The sequence below is a fragment of the Oncorhynchus kisutch genome, linkage group LG11, assembly GCF_002021735.2.
Source record: "Oncorhynchus kisutch isolate 150728-3 linkage group LG11, Okis_V2, whole genome shotgun sequence".
Classification (NCBI taxonomy): domain Eukaryota; kingdom Metazoa; phylum Chordata; class Actinopteri; order Salmoniformes; family Salmonidae; genus Oncorhynchus; species Oncorhynchus kisutch.
In genome coordinates, this window is record NC_034184.2 from 15946540 (window position 1) to 15966926 (window position 20387).

A 20387-nucleotide genomic window follows, 5' to 3' on the forward strand; every position below is an offset into this window, starting at 1 on the left:
CCCTCTGTCCCTCTCCTCACCCTCTGTCCCTCTCCTCACCCTCTGTCCCTCTTCTCACCCTCTGTCCCTCTCCTCACCGTCTGTCCCTCTCCTCACCCTCTGTCCCTCTTCTCACCCTCTGTCCCTCTCCTCACCCTCTGTCCCTCTCCTCACCCTCTGTCCCTCTTCTCACCCTCTGTCCCTCTTCTCACCCTCTTTCCCTCTCCTCACCCTCTGTCCCTCTCCTCACCCTCTTTCCCTCCCCCTCTCCTCACCCTCTGTCCCTCTCCTCACCCTCTGTCCCTCTCCTCACCCTCTTTCCATCTCCTCACACTCTGTCCCTCTCCTCTCCTCACCCTCTGTCCCTCTCCTCACCCTCTGTCCCTCTCCTCACCCCCTGTCCCTCTCCTCAACCCCCTGTCCCTCTCCTCACCCTCTGTCCCTCTCCTCACTCTCTGTCCCTCTCCTCACCCTCTGTCCCTCTCCTCACCCTCTGTCCCTCTTCTCACCCTCTTTCCCTCTCCTCACCCTTTGTCCCTCTCTTCACCCTTTGTCCCTCTCCTCACCCTCTGTCCCTCTCCTCACCCTCTGTCCCTCTCCTCACCCTCTGTCCCTCTTCTCAACCCTCTGTCCCTCTCCTCACCCTCTGTCCCTCTCTTCACCCTCTGTCCCTCTCCTCACCCTCTGTCCCTCTTCTCACCCTCTGTCCCTCTTCTCACCCTCTGTCCCTCTTCTCACCCTCTGTCCCTCTCCTCAACCCTTTGTCCCTCTCCCTCACCCTTTGTCCCTCTCCTCACCCTCTGTCCCTCTCCTCACCCTCTGTCCCTCTCCTCACCCTCTGTCCCTCTCCTCACCCTCTGTCCCTCTCCTCACCCTCTGTCCCTCTTCTCACCCTCTGTCCCTCTTCTCACCCTCTTTCCCTCTCCTCACCCTCTTTCCCTATCCTCACCCTCTGTCCCTCTTCTCACCCTCTGTCCCTCTTCTCACGCTCTTTCCCTCTCCTCACCCTTTGTCCCTCTCCTCACCCTCTGTCCCTCTCCTCACCCTCTGTCCCTCTCCTCACCCTTTGTCCCTCTCCTCACCCTCTGTCCCTCTCCTCACCCTCTGTCCCTCTCCTCACCCTCTGTCCCTCTCCTCACCCTCTGTCCCCTCTTCTCACCCTCTGTCCCTCTCCTCACCCTTTGTCCCTCTCCTCACCCTCTGTCCCTCCTCCTCACCCCTCTGTCCCTCTCCTCACTTGTCCTCTCTCACCCTCTGTCCCTCTCCTCACCCTCTGTCCCTCTCCTCACCCGCTGTCCCTCTCCTCACCCTCTGTCCCTCTCCTCACCCTCTGTCCCTCTCCTCACCCTCTGTCCCTCTGCTCACCCTATGTCCCTCTTCTCACCCTCTGTCCCTCTCCTCACCCTCGGTCCCTCTCCTCACCCTCTGTCCCTCTTCTCACCCTCTGTCCCTCTTCTCACCCTCTTTCCCTCTCCTCAACCCTCTGTCCCTCTCCTCACCCTCTTTCCCTCCCCTCTCCCTCACCCTCTGTCCCTCTCCTCACCCTCTGTCCCTCTCCTCACCCTCTGTCCCTCTCCTCACCCCCTGTCCCCTCTCCTCACCCTCTGTCCCCTCTCCTCACACTCTCTGTCCCTCTCCGCAAACCCTCTGTCCCTCTTCCTCACCCTCTGTCCCTCTCCTCACCCTCTGTCCCTCTTCTCACCCTCTTTCCCTCTCCTCACCCTTGTCCCTCTCTTCACCCTTTGTCCCGCTCCTCATCACCCCTCTGTCCCTCTCCTCACCCTCTGTCCCTCTCCTCACTCTCTGTCCCTCTCCTCACCCTCTGTCCCTCTCCTCACTCTCTGTCCCTCTTCTCACCCTCTGTCCCTCTCCTCACCCTCTGTCCCTCTCTTCAAACCCTCTGTCCCTCTCTCCTCACCCTCTGTCCCTCTTCTCACCTCGGTCCCTCTTCTCACCCCTTTCCCTCTCCTCACCCTTTGTCCCTCTCCGCAACCCTCTGTCCCCTCTCCTCACCCTCTGTCCCTCTCCTCACCCTCTGTCCTCTCCTTCCTCACCCTTTGTCCCTCTCCTCACCCTCTTCCCTCTCCTCACCCCTCGGTCCCTCTCCTCACCCTCTGTCCCTCTCCTCACCCTCTTCCCTCTCCTCACGCCTCTGTCCCTCTTCTCACCCTCTGGTCCCTCTTCTCACCCTCTTTCCCTCTCCTCACCCTTTGTCCCTCTCCTCAACCCTCTGTCCCTCTCCTCACCCTCTGTCCCTCTCCTCACCCTCTGTCCCTCTCCTCACCCTCTGTCTCCCTCTTCTCACCTCTGTCCTCTCCTCACCCTCTGTCCCCTCTCCTCCTTCACCCTCTGTCCGCTCCTCCTCACACTCTGTCCCTCTTCTCACCCTCTGTCCTCTTCTCAACCCTGTCCCTCTTCTCCCCTCTTCCCTCACCTCTCCTCACCCTCTGTCCCTCTCCTCACCCTCTTTTCCCTCCCTCCTCCTCCACCTCCTCACCTCTCTGTCCCTCTCCTCACCCTCTGTCCCTCTCCTCACCCTCTGTCCCTCTCCTCACCCTCTGTCCCTCTCCTCACCCTCTGTCCCTCTCTCCCCACCCCCTGTCCCTCTCCTCACCCTCTGTCCCTCTCCTCACCCTCTGTCCCTCTCCTCACCCTCTGTCCCTCTCCTCACCCTCTGTCCCTCTCCTCACCCTCTTTCCCTCTCCTCACCCTCTGTCCCTCTTCTCACCCTCTGTCCCTCTCCTCACCCTCTGTCCCTCTCCTCACCCTCTGTCCCTCTCCTCACCCTTTGTCCCTCTCCTCACCCTCTGTCCCTCTCCTCACCCTCTGTCCCTCTCCTCACCCTCTGTCCCTCTCCTCACCCTCTGTCCCTCTTCTCACCCTCTGTCCCTCTCCTCACCCTCTGTCCCTCTCCTCACCCTCTGTCCCTCTCCTCACCCTCTGTCCCTCTTCTCACCCTCTGTCCCTCTTCTCACCCCTTTTCCCTCTCCTCACCCTTTGTCCCTCTCCTCACCCCTCTGTCCCTCTCCTCACCCTCTGTCCCTCTCCTCACCCTCTGTCCCTCTCCTCACCCTCTGTCCCTCTCCTCACCCTCTGTCCCTCTCCTCACCCTCTGTCCCTCTCCTCACCCTCTGTCCCTCTCCTCACCCTCTGTCCCTCTCCTCACCCTCTGTCCCTCTCCTCACCCTCTGTCCCTCTCCTCACCCTCTGTCCCTCTCCTCACCCTCTGTCCCTCTTCTCACCCTCTGTCCCTCTCCTCACCCTCTGTCCCTCTCCTCACCCTCTGTCCCTCTCCTCACCCTCTGTCCCTCTCCTCACCCTCTGTCCCTCTCCTCACCCTCTGTCCCTCTCCTCACCCTCTGTCCCTCTCCTCACCCTCTGTCCCTCTCCTCACCCTCTGTCCCCTCTCCTCACCCCCTGTCCCTCTCCTCACCCCCTGTCCCTCTCCTCACCCTCTGTCCCTCTCCTCACCCTCTGTCCCTCTCCTCACCCTCTGTCCCTCTCCTCACCCTCTGTCCCTCTCCTCACCCTCTGTCCCTCCCTCTCCTCACCCTCTGTCCCTCTCCTCACCCTCTGTCCCTCTCCTCACCCTCTGTCCCTCTCCTCACCCTCTGTCCCTCTCCTCACCCTCTGTCCCTCTCCTCACCCTCTGTCCCTCTCTCCTCACCCTCTGTCCCTCTCCTCACCCTCTGTCCCTCTCCTCTCCTACCCTCTGTAGCACCCTCTTCCTCTCTCACCCTCTTTTCCCTTCTCCTCACCCTTATGTCCCTCTCTTCACCCTTTGTCCCTCTCCTCACACCTCTGTCCCTCTCCTCACCCTCGTCCCTCTCCTCACTCTCTGTCCCTCTTCTCACCCTCTGTCCCTCTCCTCACCCTCTGTCCCTCTCTTCACACCCTCTGTCCCTCTCCTCACCCTCTGTCCCTCTTCTCACCCTCTGTCCCTCTTCTCTCACCCTTTGTCCCTCTCCTCACCCTTTGTCCCTCTCCTCACCCTCTGTCCCTCTCCTCACCCTCTGTCCCTCTCCTCACCCTCTGTCCCTCTCCTCACCCTCTGTCCCTCTCCTCACCCTCTGTCCCTCTCCTCACCCTCTGTCCCTCCCTCACCCTCTGTCCCTCTCCTCACCCTCTGTCCCTCTCCTCACCCTCTGTCCCTCTCCTCACCCTCTTGTCCCTCTCCTCACCCTCTGTCCCTCTCCTCACCCTCTGTCCCTCTCCTCACCCTCTGTCCCTCTCCTCACCCTCTTTGTCCCTCTCTCTCTCACCCTCTGTCCCTCTCCTCACCCTCTGTCCCTCTCCTCACCCTCTGTCCCTCTCCTCACCCTCTGTCCCTCTCCTCACCCTCTGTCCCTCTCCTCACCCTCTGTCCCTCTCCTCACCCTCTGTCCCTCTCCTCACCCTCTGTCCCTCTCCTCACCCTCTGTCCCTCTCCTCACCCTCTGTCCCTCTCCTCACCCTCTGTCTCCTCACCCTCTGTCCCTCTCCTCACCCTCTGTCCCTCTCCTCACCCTCTGTCCCTCTCCTCACCCTCTGTCCCTCTCCTCACCCTCTGTCCCTCTCCTCTCCTCACCCTCTGTCCCTCTCCTCACCCTCTGTCCCCTTCTCCTCCCTCTCCTCACCCTCTGTCCCTCTCCTCACCCTCTGTCCCTCTCCTCACCCTCTGTCCCTCTCCTCACCCTCTGTCCCTCTCCTCACCCTCTGTCCCTCTCCTCACCCTCTGTCCCTCTCCTCACCCTCTGTCCCTCTTCTCTCACCCTCTTTCCCTCTCCTCACCCTCTGTCCCTCTCTCACCCTTTGTCCCTCTCCTCACCCTCTGTCCCTCTCCTCACCCTCTGTCCCTCTCCTCACCCTCTGTCCCTCTCCTCACCCTCTGTCCCTCTCCTCACCCTCTGTCCCTCTCCTCACCCTCTGTCCCTCTCCTCACCCTCTGTCCCTCTCCTCACCCTCTGTCCCTCTCCTCACCCTCTTTCCCTCTCCTCACCCTTTGTCCCTCTCCTCACCCTCTGTCCCTCTCCTCACCCTCTGTCCCTCTCCTCACCCTTTGTCCCTCTCCTCACCCTTTGTCCCTCTCCTCACCCTCTGTCCCTCTCCTCACCCTCTGTCCCTCTCCTCACCCTCTGTCCCTCTCCTCACCCTCTGTCCCTCTCCTCACCCTTTGTCCCTCTCCTCACCCTCTGTCCCTCTCCTCACCCTCTGTCCCTCTCCTCACCCTCTGTCCCTCTCCTCACCCTCTTCCCTCTCCTCACCCTCTGTCCCTCTCCTCACCCTCTGTCCCTCTCCTCACCCTCTGTCCCTCTCCTCACCCTCTGTCCCTCTCCTCACCCTTTGTCCCTCTCCTCACCCTCTGTCCCTCTCCTCACCCTCTGTCCCTCTCCTCACCCTCTGTCCCTCTCCTCACCCTCTGTCCCTCTCCTCACCCTCTGTCCCTCTCTCACCCTCTGTCCCTCTCCTCACCCTCTGTCCCTCTCCTCACCCTTTGTCCCTCTCCTCACCCTCTGTCCCCTCTCCTCACCCTCTGTCCCTCTCCTCCTCACCCTCTCCCTCTCCTCACCCTCTGTCCCTCTCTCTCTCACCCTCTGTCCTGTCCCTCTCTCACCCTCTTTCCCTCTCCTCACCCTTTGTCCTCTCCTCACCCTCTGTCCCTCTCCTCACCCTCTGTCCCTCTCCTCACCCTCTGTCCCTCTCCTCACCCTCTGTCCCTCTTCTCACCCTCTGTCCTCTCCTCACCCTCTGTCCCTCTCCTCACCCTCTGTCCCTCTTCTCACCCCTCTCTGTCCCTCTCTCACCCTCTGTCCCTCTTCTCACCCTCTTTCCCTCTCCTCACCCCTCTGTCCCTCTCCTCACCCTCTTTCCCCGCCTCCCTCTCCTCACCCTCTGTCCCTCTCCTCACCCTCTGTCCCTCTCCTCACCCTCTGTCCCTCTCCTCACCCTCTGTCCCTCTCCTCACCCTCTGTCCCTCTCCTCACCCTCTGTCCCTCTCCTCACCCTCTGTCCCTCTCCTCTCCTCACCCTCTGTCCCCTCTCCTCACCCTCTTTCCCTCTCCTCACCCTTTGTCCTCTCTTCACCACACCCTTTGTCCCTCTCTTCACCCTCTGTCCCTCTCCTCACCCTCTGTCCCTCTCCTCACCCTCTGTCCCTCTCCTCACCCTCTGTCCCTCTCTCTCACCCTCTGTCCCTCTCCCCACCCTCTGTCCCTCTCCTCTCACCCTCTGTCCCTCTCCTCACCCTTTGTCCCTCTCCTCACCCTCTGTCCCTCTCCTCACCCTCTGTCCCTCTCCTCACCCTCTGTCCCTCTCCTCACCCTCTTTCCCTCTCCTCACCCTCTGTCCCTCTCCTCACCCTCTGTCCCTCTCCTCACCCTCTGTCCCTCTCCTCACCCTCTTTCCCTCTCCTCACCCTCTGTCCCTCTCCTCACCCTCTGTCCCTCTCCTCACCCTCTGTCCCTCTCCTCACCCTCTGTCCCTCTCTCTCACCCTCTGTCCCTCTTCCTCACCCTCTGTCCCTCTCCTCACCCTCTGTCCCTCTCCTCACCCTCTGTCCCNCCACCCTCTGTCCCTCTCCTCACCCTCTGTCCCTCTCCTCACCCTCTGTCCCTCTCCTCACCCTCTGTCCCTCTCCTCACCCTCTGTCCCTCTTCCTCACCCTCTGTCCCTCTCCTCACCCTCTGTCCCTCTCCTCACCCTTTGTCCCTCTCCTCACCCTCTGTCCCTCTCCTCACCCTCTGTCCCTCTCCTCACCCTCTGTCCCTCTCCTCCCACCCTCTGTCCCTCTCCTCACCCCTGTCCCTCTCTCACCCTCTGTCCCTCTCCTCACCCTCTGTCCCTCTCCTCACCCTCTGTCCCTCTCCTCACCCTCTGTCCCTCTCCTCACCCTCTGTCCCTCTTCTCACCCCCCTCTGTCCCTCTCCTCACCCTCTGTCCCTCTCCTCACCCTCTGTCCCTCTCCTCACCCTCTGTCCCTCTCCTCACCCTCTGTCCCTCTCCTCACCCTCTGTCCCTCTCCTCACCCTCTGTCCCTCTCCTCCCCCTCTGTCCCTCTCCTCACCCTCTGTCCCTCTCCTCACCCTCTGTCCCTCTCCTCACCCTCTGTCCCTCTTCCTCACCCTCTGTCCCTCTTCTCACCCTCTTTCCCTCTCCTCACCCTCTGTCCCTCTCCTCACCCTCTGTCCCTCTCCTCACCCTCTGTCCCTCTCCTCACCCTCTGTCCCTCTCCTCACCCTCTGTCCCTCTCCTCACCCCTCTGTCCCTCTCCTCACCCTCTGTCCCTCTCCTCACCCTCTGTCCCTCTCCTCACCCTCTGTCCCTCTTCTCACCCTCTTTCCCTCTCCTCACCCTCTGTCCCTCTCCTCACCCTCTGTCCCTCCCTCCCCTCTGTCCCTCAACCCTCTGTCCCTCTCCTCACCCTCTGTCCCTCTCCTCACCCTCTGTCCCTCTCCTCACCCTCTGTCCCTCTCCTCACCCTCTGTCCCTCCCCACCCCCTGTCCCTCTCCTCACCCTCTGTCCCTCTCCTCACCCTCTGTCCCTCTTCTCCTCACCCTACCCTCTGTCCCTCTCCTCACCCTCTGTCCCTCTCCTCACCCTCTCTCTCTCTCCTCACCCCTGTCCCTCTCCTCACCCTCTGTCCCTCCCTCTCCTCACCCTCTGTCCCCTCTCCTCACCCTCGTTCCCTCTCCTCACCCTCTTGTCCTCTCTTCCCACTTTGTCCCTCTCCTCACACCCTCTGTCCCTCTCCTCACCCTCTGTCCCTCTCCTCACCTCTCTGTCCCTCTCCTCACCCTCTGTCCCCTCTCCTCACCCTCTGTCCCTCTCCACCCTCTGTCCCTCTCCTCACCCTCTGTCCCTCTCCTCACCCTGTCCCTCTTCTCACCCTCTTTCCCTCTCCTCACCCTCTGTCCCTCTCCTCACCCTCTGTCCCTCTCCTCACCCTCTGTCCCTCTCCTCACTCACCTCTGTCCCTCTCCTCACCCTCTGTCCCTCTCCTCACCCTCTGTCCCTCTCCTCACCCTTTGTCCCTCTCCTCACCCTCTGTCCCTCTCCTCACCCTCTGTCCCTCTCCTCACCCTCTGTCCCTCTCCTCACCCTCTTTCCCTCTCCTCACCCTCTGTCCCTCTCCTCACCCTCTGTCCCTCTTCTCACCCTCTGTCCCTCTCCTCACCCTCTTTCCCCTCTCTCCCACCCTCTGTCCCTCTCCTCACCCTCTGTCCCTCTCCTCACCCTCTGTCCCTCTCCTCACCCTCTGTCCCTCTCCTCACCCTCTGTCCCTCTCCTCACCCTCTGTCCCTCTCCTCACCCTCTGTCCTCTCCTCACCCTCTGTCCCTCTCCTCACCCCCTGTCCCTCTCCTCACCCCCTGTCCCTCTCCTCACCCTCTGTCCCTCTCCTCACCCTCTGTCCCTCTCCTCACCCTCTGTCCCTCTCCTCACCCTCTTTTTCCTCTCCTCACCCCTGTCCCCTCTCCTCTCCTCACCCTCTGTCCCTCTCCTCACCCTCTGTCCCTCTCCTCACCCTCTGTCCCTCTCCTCACCCTCTCCCCCCTGTCCCCTCTCCCTCCCCCTCTGTCCCTCTCCTCACCCTCTGTCCCTCTCCTCACCCTCTGTCCCTCTCCTCACCCTCTGTCCCTCTCCTCACCCTCTGTCCCTCTCCTCACCCTCTGTCCCTCTCCTCACCCTCTGTCCCTCTCTTCACCCCTTTGTCCCCTCTCTCACCCTCTGTCCCTCTCCACACCTCCCCTCTCACCCTCTTCCTCTCCTCACCCTCTGTCCCTCTCCTCACCCCCTGTCCCTCTCCTCACCCTCTGTCCCTCTCCTCACCCTCTGTCCCTCTCTCCTCACCCTCTGTCCCTCTCCTCACCCTCTGTCCCTCTCCTCACCTCTTTCCTCCCCTTTCCCTCTCCTCACCCTCTGTCCCTCTCCTCACCCTCTGTCCCCTCTCCTCACCCTCTGTCCCTCTCCTCACCCTCTGTCCCTCTCCTCCCTCACCCTTTGTCCCTCTCCTCACCCTCTGTCCCTCTCCTCACCCTCTGTCCCTCTCCTCACCCTCTGTCCCTCTCCTCACCTCTGTCCCTCTCCTCACCCTCTGTCCCTCTCCTCACCCTCTGTCCCTCTCCTCTCACCCTCTGTCCCTCTCCTCACCCTCTCCCTCTCCTCACCCTCTTTCCCTCTCCTCACCCTCTGTCCCTCTCCTCACCCTCTGTCCCTCTTCTCACACCCTCTGTCCCTCTCCTCACCCTCTTCCCTCTCCTCACCCTCTGTCCCTCTCCTCACCCTCTGTCCCTCTCCTCACCCTCTGTCCCTCTCTTCACCCTCTGTCCCTCTCTTCACCCTCTGTCCCTCTCCTCACCCTCTGTCCCTCTCCTCACCCTCTGTCCCTCTCCTCACCCTCTGTCCCTCTCCTCACCCTCTGTCCCTCTCCTCACCCTCTGTCCCTCTCCTCACCCTCTGTCCCTCTCCTCACCCTCTGTCCCTCTCCTCACCCTGTCCCTCTTCTCACACCCTGTCCCTCTCCTCACCCTCTTGTCCCTCTCCTCACCCTCTGTCCCCCTCCTCACCCTCTGTCCCTCTCCTCACCCTCTGTCCCTCTCCTCACCCTCTGTCCCTCTCCTCACCCTCTGTCCCTCTTCTCACCCTCTGTCCCTCTCCTCACCCTCTGTCCCTCTCCTCACCTCACCCCCTGTCCCTCTCCTCACCCTCTGTCCCTCTCCTCACCCTCTGTCCCTCTCCTCACCCTCTGTCCCTCTCCTCACCCTCTGTCCCTCTCCTCACCCTCTGTCCCTCTCCTCACCCTCTTTCCATCTCCTCACCCTCTGTCCCTCTCCTCTCCTCACCCTCTGTCCCTCTCCTCACCCTCTGTCCCTCTCCTCACCCTCTGTCCCTCTCCTCACCCCCTGTCCCTCTCCTCACCCTCTGTCCCCTCCTCACTCTCTGTCCCTCTCCTCACCCTCTGTCCCTCTCCTCACCCTCTGTCCCTCTCCTCACCCTCTCCCTCTTCTCACCCTCTTTCCCTCTCCTCACCCTTTGTCCCTCTCTTCACCCTTTGTCCCTCTCCTCACCCTCTGTCCCTCTCCTCACCCTCTGTCCCTCTCCTCACTCTCTGTCCCTCTTCTCACCCTCTGTCCCTCTCCTCACCCTCTGTCCCTCTCTTCACCCTCTGTCCCTCTCCTCACCCTCTGTCCCTCTTCTCACCCTCTGTCCCTCTTCTCACCCTCTTTCCCTCTCCTCACCCTTTGTCCCTCTCCTCACCCTCTGTCCCTCTCCTCACCCTCTGTCCCTCTCCTCACCCTTTGTCCCTCTCCTCACCCTTTGTCCCTCTCCTCACCCTCTGTCCCTCTCCTCACCCTCTGTCCCTCTCCTCACCCTCTGTCCCTCTCCTCACCCTCTGTCCCTCTTCTCACCCTCTGTCCCTCTCCTCACCCTCTTTCCCTCTCCTCACCCTCTTGTCCCTCTCCTCACCCTTTGTCCCTCTCCTCACCCTCTGTCCCTCTCCTCACCCTCTGTCCCTCTCCTCACCCTCTGTCCCTCTCCTCACCCTCTGTCCCTCTCCTCACCCTCTGTCCCTCTCCTCACCCTCTGTCCCTCTCCTCACCCCCTGTCCCTCTCCTCACCCCCTGTCCCTCTCCTCACCCTCTGTCCCTCTCCTCACCCTCTGTCCCTCTCCTCACCCTCTGTCCCTCTCCTCACCCTCTTTCCCTCTCCTCACCCTCTGTCCCTCTCCTCTCCTCACCCTCTGTCCCTCTCCTCACCCTCTGTCCCTCTCCTCACCCCCTGTCCCTCTCCTCACCCTCTGTCCCTCTCCTCACTCTCTGTCCCTCTCCTCACCCTCTGTCCCTCTCCTCACCCTCTGTCCCTCTCCTCACCCTCTGTCCCTCTTCTCACCCTCTTTCCCTCTCCTCACCCTTTGTCCCTCTCTTCACCCCTTTGTCCCTCCTCACCCTCTGTCCCTCTCCTCACCCTCTGTCCCTCTCCTCACCTCTGTCCCTCTTCCTCACCCTCTGTCCCTCTCTTCACCCTCTGTCCCTCTCCTCACCCTCTGTCCCTCTTCTCCCACCCTCTGTCCCTCTTCTCACCCTCTTTCCCTCCTCACACCCTTTGTCCCTCTCCTCACCCTCTGTCCCCTCTCCTCACCCTCTGTCCCTCTCCTCACCCTTTGTCCCTCTCCTCACCCTTTGTCCCTCTCCTCACCCTCTGTCCCTCTCCTCACCCTCTGTCCCTCTCCTCACCCTCTGTCCCTCTCCTCACCCTCTGTCCCTCTCCTCACCCTCTGTCCCTCTTCTCACCCTCTTTCCCTCTTCTCACCCTCTTTCCCTCTCCTCACCCTTTGTCCCTCTCCTCACCCTCTGTCCCTCTCCTCACCCTCTGTCCCTCTCCTCACCCTCTGTCCCTCTCCTCACCCTCTGCCCCTCTCTTCACCCTTTGTCCCTCTCCTCACCCTCTGTTCCTCTCCCCTCACCCTCTGTTCCTCTCCTCACACCCTCTGTCCCTCTCCTCACCCTCTGTCCCCTCCTCACCCTCTTTCCCTCTCCTCACCCTCTGTCCCTCTCCTCACCCTCTGTCCCTCTCCTCACCCCCTGTCCCCCTCTCTCACCCTCTGTCCCTCTCCTCACCCTCTGTCCCTCTCCTCACCCTCTGTCCCTCTCCTCACCCTCTGTCCCTCTCCTCACCCTCTGTCCCTCTCCTCACCCTCTGTCCCTCTCCTCACCCTCTGTCCCTCTCCTCACCCTTTGTCCCTCTCTTCACCCTTTGTCCCTCTCCTCACCCTCTGTCCCTCTCCTCACCCTCTGTCCCTCTCCTCACCCTCTTTCCCTCTCCTCACCCTTTGTCCCTCTCTTCACCCTTTGTCCCTCTCCTCACCCTCTGTCCCTCTCCTCACCCTCTGTCCCTCTCTCACCCTTTGTCCCTCTCCTCACCCTCTGTCCCTCTCCTCACACCCTCTGTCCCTCTCCTCACCCTCTGTCCCTCTCCTCACCCTCTGTCCCTCTCCTCACCCTTTGTCCCTCTCTTCACCCTTGTGTCCTCTCCTCACCCCCTCTGTCCCTCTCCTCACCCTCTGTCCCTCTCCTCACTCTCTGTCCCTCTCTTCTCACCCTCTGTCCCTCTCCTCACCCCTCTGTCCCTCTCTTCACCCTCTGTCCCTCTCTTCACCCCTCTGTCCCTCTCCTCACCCTCTGTCCCCTCTTCTCACCCTCTGTCCCTCTTCTCACCCTCTTTCCCTCTCCTCACCCTTTTGTCCCTCTCCTCACCCTCTGTCCCTCTCCTCACCCTCTGTCCTCTCCTCACCCTTTGTCCCTCTCCTCACCCTTTGTCCCTCTCCTCACCCTCTGTCCCTCTCCTCACCCTCTGTCCCTCTCCTCACCCTCTGTCCCTCTCCTCACCCTCTGTCCCTCTCCTCACCCTCTGTCCCTCTCTCACCCTCTTTCCCTCTCCTCACCCTTGTCCCTCTCCTCATCCTCTGTCCATCTCCTCACCCTCTGTCCCCTCTCCTCAACCCTCTGTCCCTCTCCCTCACCCTCTGCCCCTCTCTTCACCCTTTGTCCCTCTCCTCACCCTCTGTTCCTCTCCTCACCCTCTGTTCCTCTCCTCACCCTCTGTCCCTCTCCTCACCCTCTGTCCCTCTCCTCACCCTCTTTCCCTCTCCTCACCCTCTGTCCCTCTCCTCACCCTCTGTCCCTCTCCTCACCCCCTGTCCCTCTCCTCACCCTCTGTCCCTCTCCTCACTCTCTGTCCCTCTCCTCACCCTCTGTCCCTCTCCTCACCCTCTGTCCCTCTCCTCACCCTCTGTCCCTCTCCTCACCCTCTTTCCCTCTCCTCACCCTTTGTCCCTCTCTTCACCCTTTGTCCCTCTCCTCACCCTCTGTCCCTCTCCTCACCCTCTGTCCCTCTCCTCACCCTCTTTCCCTCTCCTCACCCTTTGTCCCTCTCTTCACCCTTTGTCCCTCTCCTCACCCTCTGTCCCTCTCCTCACCCTCTGTCCCTCTCCTCACCCTTTGTCCCTCTCCTCACCCTCTGTCCCTCTCCTCACCCTCTGTCCCTCTCCTCACCCTCTGTCCCTCTACCTCCACGCCTCTGTCCCTCTCCTCACCCTCTGTCACCTCTCTTCACCCTCTGGTCCCTCTCTTCACCCTCTGTCCCTCTCCTCACCCTCTGCCCTCTCCTCACCCTCTGTCCCTCTCCTACACCCTCTGTCCCTCTCCTCACCCTCTGTCCCCTCTCCTCACCCTCTGTCCCTCTCCTAACCCTCTGTCCCTCTCTTCACCCTCTGTCCCTCTCTTCACCTCTGTCCCTCTCTTCACCCTCTGTCCCTCTCCTCACCCTCTTGTCCCTCTCCTCACCCTCTGTCCCTCTCCTCACCCTCTGTCCCTCTCTTCACCCTTTGTCCCTCTCCTCACCCTCTGTCCCTCTCCTCACCCTCTGTCCCTCTCCTCACCCTCTGTCCCTCTCCTCACCCTCTGTCCCTCTCCTCACCCTCTGTTCCTCTCCTCACCCTCTGTCCTTCTCTTCTCTCTTTCCCTGTATTTTCCTTCTCTTCTCTCTTTCCCTGTCTTTCCCTCTTTCCTCCCTCTCCCATCTCTCTTCATCTCTGCTCTAGATATCTGTTCTATAACAGATCCTTTCTCCGCCTGCCTCTGGCTGTTAGGCCCAGGTTCTCCTCATTACGGAGCTTGAGGTTTGTTCTACACTAGTCAGGCACGCAGAAATGGGTGCCTCTTGAGTCTTGATTTTTCTAACATTGTTAAAGTACCTGACTGTTTTATTTGTAATGCTTTAAGTAATATGGCACAATTGATGACAGGAAGCATATAAAAGAAGGGGAAAAGCAATCAGTGTGCTTAAACTCCCCGAATTGTCAATTCTATGTAAATTCCCATGAATTCCAAAAAGTATTTTGTGCCACTTTGAAACTTCCTGGAATTTTGCAACGCTAATCCTTTGCATTTGAGAAGTCCTTAGTGAGATGTTGAGACTAAGCTGTAACATAAGAGAAAATACACATTATATTCCATTAAAGTGTCTTCAGTGCTTTTCACTAGTTCCTTAAAATTGCATGACGATGCTGTTGAATTTTGTCTGATCGCATGATTGGAACATGATCTGGAGCCTGGCTGGAACATCCTTTGTATGCACAGATTATATCTGTGTCGTAATATGCTTTAACAGAAGGAGGCATTCACATTCAGGCTAGTCAGTACGTTCCCTTATCATTTACTCATATACATTGGCCTTTGATATTTAGTATTATTTCAAAATTGTGCCAAAGTAAAACCACTTTTTGCTTGATGATGTTTTAACGGGATGGGTTTTGTGTGTGTGTGTGTGTGTGGTGTCATTACAGTATGACGCTAAGTCAGTATTAGGTTTTGTAATGTTCTTCATTCTGTTGGTCTCCTAAAAGGCCCTATCTGGAGGAGCCCCGTAACGTGACGCTACAGAAAGGGGCAGAACCCCTGGGCATCTCCATAGTGAGTGGGGAGAATGGGGGTGTGTTCGTATCCAAGGTGACGGCAGGAAGCATTGCACACCAAGCACGGCTGGAGTACGGGGACCAACTGCTGGAGGTATGTTTTCCTCACCTACTTTTTGGGTCATAGTCCCGTGTAGCTCAGTTAGTAGATCATTGGATTTGAATGACGCTTGCAACGCCAGGGTTGTTGGTTCAATTCCCACAGGGGACCAGTATGAAAATGTATGCTCTCACTACTGTTAGTCGCTCTGGATAAGAGTGTCAGCTATATATCTGCAGTAATAATGAAATGTTTGAATGATGGTTTTCACAATGTTAAAAGAAAAGAAAACATGTTTTTGGTCCCACATAAAATTGCATAACGATGGTTCAGTCTTCCTATTGGTCAACGAAAGCCGGACCGGCTCTTGTTGTTAAATTGGCAGGCTGCACCCCCCCCACCCACCACACTATTCCTTCAGCGTCACTCAGAGGGGTGGTTATCATCCCACAAGCATAATCATCAATGGCAGAAATCACCCTGCCATTACCTGGTTGTTAGTATTCTATTATGTTTGCCTAATTTCAGTTTATGTGACAAAACAAGCATTTCATTGTGTACAGCATCATTGTACCATTTTTTTAAAATTAACAAATATATATTTTATTTATTTTGCCCCCTTTTTCTCCCCAATTTTGTGGTATCCAATTGTTAGTAGCTACTATCTTGTCTCATCGCTACAACTCCCGTACGGGCTCGGGAGAGACGAAGGTCGAAAGTCATGCGTCCTCCGAAACACAACCCAACCAAGCGACACTGCTTCTTAACACAGCGCGCATCCAACCCGGAAGCCAGCTGCACCAATGTGTCGGAGGAAACACCGTGCACCTGGCAACCTTGGTTAGCGCACAAGCCCGCCACAGGAGTCGCTGGTACGCGATAAGACAAGGATATCCCTACCGGCCAACCCCTCCCTAACCCGGACGACGCTAGGCCAATTGTGTGTCGCCCCGTGGACCTCCCGGTCGTGAACTCAGAGTCTCTTGCTCAAATGTATCGGTCGCAGGTGTAGCGAAATGCCACCGCTGCAGGTGACAATACAAAATGAAAACATATATTTCACAGCGATTTAAATGGTACAATGAGGGGCCTCATTGTTGTTTTACAGGGTCAGCCATAGCAGTATGGCGCCACTGGAGCAAATAAGGGTGAAGTGCCTTGCTCAAGGGCACATCTACAGATCTTTCAACTTGTCAGCTCTGGTATTCAAAACAGCAACCTTTCGGTTACTGGCACAACGCTCTAACCGCTTGGCTACCCAAATATTTTTTTAATAATGAAAAATATAGTATTTTCAACTGTTTAAAGTTGGTGGATCATACTGTAAGTAAAGGGCTCAAGCGCGAGTGGTTTCCACTAGATTCCACAGCCACAAAGTCTCCACCATGTTGTGGGGAAACGGGATGTGGGGGAGGGGGCAGAGTTGTTCACCTAGCTTACTCATGCCTGAGACATACTACATCTAGCACCTTCAGCTCAAAAAAACATGTTTAAATGCCATTTACCCACATTCTCAATCTTAATCTTACTCTCTTTCTCTCACCTTTCCCCATGTCTCTCTCTCGCTCTCTCTCTCTTCTTCTATCCCTCTCTCTCTCTCATCCCTCTCACTCATCCATCCCTCACTCACTCACTCAAACTGTTGTTGTTCTTTCTTTCAGTTTAATGGGATCAACTTGCGGAACGCCAATGAGCAGCAGGCAAGGCTTGTGATTGGTCAGCAGTGTGACACCATCACCATCCTGGCTCAGTACAATCCACACATGTTCCAGCTGGGAAACCACTCTCGCTCCAGGTAAGGCCACGCACACACAGACACACAGACACACACACATACACAGAGCTGGGAAACCTCTCTTGCTCCAGGTAAAGGTACGCCACACACACACACACACACAGAGCTGGGAAACCTCTCTCGCTCCAGGTAAGGGTACGCCACACACAGCTGGGAAACCTCTCTCGCTCCAGGTAATAGGAGACTGATTTTGATGATATTCTCTTCAGTTCTCGTATGGAGTCCATCAGTGGTCAGCCAACCCCCCAGCTCAGCGGAGCCACCACTCCAGACAATCCCTCCGTCATCGACACCTTGAGTGAGCAAGACGAAGGGACCATGACACCACCTTCTAAACAGACCACCCCAGCCACCAGCCCTCACAGCTCCTTCAGGTACAGGATAACTCAGGTGGTCATAATATTGTAGAAATAAATCAAATAAACAACAGCTGTAGCATTCTGTTCCTTAGTGTTAGTTATTAATATGTCATCAGGGTTTAAGTCAATTCCATTCATATTCAGTCAATGCAGGAAGTTGGAATTTGAGTTCTGTTCCTGAATTGACCGAATTGAAATGATGGTAATTGGGTTGCCAGATAGACTGACTGTGGGAGGTTTTAATTCAGTCAATTCAGGAAGTTGGAATTTCAGTTACCTTCCTGAATTGACCAAATTTAAGTGGTGGTCATTGGGTTGCCAGATAGACTCTGACTATGGGAGGCATATCCATCTCTGTCCAGGCTATCTTCTCCAGGTGCAGGCTCTCGCAGGGCCCCAGAGGTGAGGCTGGTGCGGCTGAAGAAACCCCAGGGAGAGTTGGGGGTGCAGCTCTGTGGAGGGAACCTGTATGGTATATATGTAGAGAGTCTGGAGGATGACAGCCCTGCCAAGTGTCCCGACGGACTGGTGCCTGGAGACCAAATACTGGAGGTAGAGTATAGGGCCGTATAGTATTGTATGGTGTAGTATAGAGGTAACCTGTATGGTACATACGTAGAGAGACAGGTATACATACAGACTTCCTGGGCCGTGTGTAGCACTGAAGTAGATGCAGAGTTACTCCAACACATACCTTTCTTCTTGCTAGCTACCGATTCAATTTTTTTATGTACAGTTAATTTGATGAAAGCAAACTATTCAGTGATTCACAAACATTTTGTATTATTACTTTGCTCAATATTGAATGGATGTTTTTCAACAGTACAATGGTGTCAACATGAAGAATAAGACTGCGGAAGAGGCTTACCTGGAGATGTTGAAACCGGCTGAAACGGTCATGTTTAAAGTCCAACATCGTCTGGATGAGCTCGCCATGCTCAAAGACTCACCAGGAGATGGGTTTTATATCAGGTACTAAAACTATGTTTTCATATCAGATTGCTGCACATATTTCTTTTTGAAACATCAGTCAACATCTTACTACTGTAATCCCCTTCACGTATGGAGTCACATCGGTCCTGTAGTCAACATCTTACTACTGTAATCCCCTTCACGTATGGAGTCACATCCGTCCTGTAGTCAACATCTTACTACTGTAATCCCCTTCACGTATGGAGTCACATCTGTCCTGTAGTCAACATCTTACTACTGTAATCCCCTTCACGTATGGAGTCACATCTGTCCTGTAGTCAACACCTTACTACTGTAATCCCCTTCACGTATGGAGTCACATCCGTCCTGTAGTCAACATCTTACTACTGTAATCCCCTTCACGTATGGAGTCACATCTGTCCTGTAGTCAACATCTTACTACTGTAATCCCCTTCACGTATGGAGTCACATCTGTCCTGTAGTCAACATCTTACTACTGTAATCCCCTTCACGTATGGAGTCACATCTGTCCTGTAGTCAACATCTTACTACTGTAATCCCCTTCACGTATGGAGTCACATCTGTCCTGTAGTCAAAGTGCTGTACAGAAACCCAGCCTAAAACCCCAAACAGCAAGCAATGCAGGTGTAGAAGCACGGTGGCTAGGAAAAACTCCCTAGAAAGGCCAATACCTAGGAAGAAACCTAGAGAGGAACCAGGCTATGTGGGGTGGCCAGTCCTCTTCTGGCTGTGCTGGGTGGAGATTATAACAGAACATGGCCAAGATGTTCAAATGTTCATAAATGACCAGCATGGTCAAATAATAATAAGGCAGAACAGTTGAAACTGGAGTCAACATCTTACTACTGTAATCCCCTTCACGTATGGAGTCACATCGGTCCTGTAGTCAACATCTTACTACTGTAATCCCCTTCACGTATGGAGTCACATCGGTCCTGTAGTCAACATCCATCAGTTGTAAATAAACTGTACCTGGTTTTTACACGTCTATATTCTTTAACTGTACAATATCACTGCATCCCCATGAAAATTATCTTCACATTTTCTAAATGAACGTCAACCCATCTGTGTTCCTTCTCCTTTCAGAGCACTTTATGAGCGAGTAGCAGAGATGGAGCTGGAGCTGAGTTTCAAGAAGGATGACATCCTGTACATTGAAGACACGCTACCAAAGGGCAACTTTGGCTTCTGGATGGCATGGCAGTTAGATGAGAGCGCACGCAAGCTGGCACGAGGGCAGGTCCCCAGCAAATACATGTAAGTCATACTGTACCTGCTGTAAATAAACTTTAGGTAACAGTTATGTTGAGTCTGTTGAAATGTTGATACACAGAGATATTTAATGATTGCATTTGGTATTTGATGTGTGTGTTTCTGCAGGGTCTCAATATGACTCCCTGTTAAAATAAAGGTTAATAAACACATGATACGCCTTATTAAAATACTTTATTAATGCTTATGCATGCTTATAACACGTTTAAAAAGCATTATAAACTGGGTGGTTCAAGCCCTGAATTCTGATTGGCTGACAGCCATGGTATATCAAACCGTATACCACTGGTACGACAAAACATGTATTTTTAATGCTCTAATTACATTGGTAACCAGTTTATAATAGCAATAAGGCACCTCAGGTATTGCCAATATACCACAGTTAAGGGCTGTGTCCAGGCACTCCGCGTTCCATCATGCGTAAGAACAACAGCCCTTAGCTGTGGTATATTGGCAATATACCACACCTTCATGGGCCTTATTGCTTCATTCTGGTGTCTGGTTAGACTGTAAACTCTCCTTCCAGACTCACATCAAACATCTCCAATCCAAAGTTAAATCTAGAATTGGCTTCCTATTTCGCAACAAAGCATCCTTCACTCATGCTGCCAAACATACCCTTGTAAAACTGACCATCCTACCAATCCTCGACTTCGGCGATGTCATTTACAAAATAGCCTCCAATACCCTACTCAACAAATTGGATGCAGTCTATCACAGTGCCATCCCTTTTGTCACCAAAGCCCCATATACTACCCACCATTGCGACCTGTACGCTCTCGTTGGCTGGCCCTCGCTTCATACTCGTCGCCAAACCCACTGGCTCCATGTCATCTACAAGACCCTGCTAGGTAAAGTCCCCTCTTATCTCAGCTCGCTGGTCACCATAGCATCTTCCACCTGTAGCACACGCTCCAGCAGGTATATCTCTCTAGTCACCCCCAAAACCAATTCTTTCTTTGGGCGCCTCTCCTTCCAGTTCTCTGCTGCCAATAACTGGAACGAACTACAAAAATCTCTGAAACTGGAAAAACTTATCTCCCTCACTAGCTTTAAGCACCAACTGTCAGAGCAGCTCACAGATTACTGCACCTGTACATAGCCCACTTATAATTTAGCCCAAACAACTACCTCTTTCCCTACTGTATTTATTTTATTTATACTTTGCACATTCTTCCACTGCAAATCTACCATTCCAGTGTTTTACTTGCTATATTGTATTTACTTTGCCACCATGGCCTTTTTTTGCCTTTACCTCCCTTCTCACCTCATTTGCTCACATCGTATATAGACTTGTTTATACTGTATTATTGACTGTATGTTTGTTTTACTCCATGTGTAACTCTGTGTCGTTGTATCTGTCGAACTGCTTTGCGTAATCTTGGCCAGGTCGCAATTGTAAATGAGAACTTGTTCTCAACTTGCCTACCTGGTTAAATAAAGATAAATACAAATAAATAAATAAAGTCCAGAGTCACTCGCCCCTACAGTGCTTGAATGCTGGAGGGGAGTGAAAGCTCAGGAGTGAGGGGTGAGT

General features: G+C 55.6%; 1 protein-coding gene across 2 annotated transcripts in view; it reads left to right on the forward strand.

The window, feature by feature from the left end:
• Window positions 1-20387, forward strand: part of LOC109898923 (disks large homolog 5) — a 134310-nt gene that overhangs the window by 107307 nt on the left and 6616 nt on the right. For both annotated transcript variants that reach the window (XM_031835373.1, XM_031835374.1), the window contains exons 26-31: window positions 14362-14524; window positions 16132-16265; window positions 16475-16639; window positions 16987-17176; window positions 17448-17596; window positions 18665-18835. In XM_031835373.1, the coding sequence (XP_031691233.1) occupies window positions 14362-14524; window positions 16132-16265; window positions 16475-16639; window positions 16987-17176; window positions 17448-17596; window positions 18665-18835 (972 nt within the window). The remainder of the gene's footprint in view (window positions 1-14361; window positions 14525-16131; window positions 16266-16474; window positions 16640-16986; window positions 17177-17447; window positions 17597-18664; window positions 18836-20387) is intronic.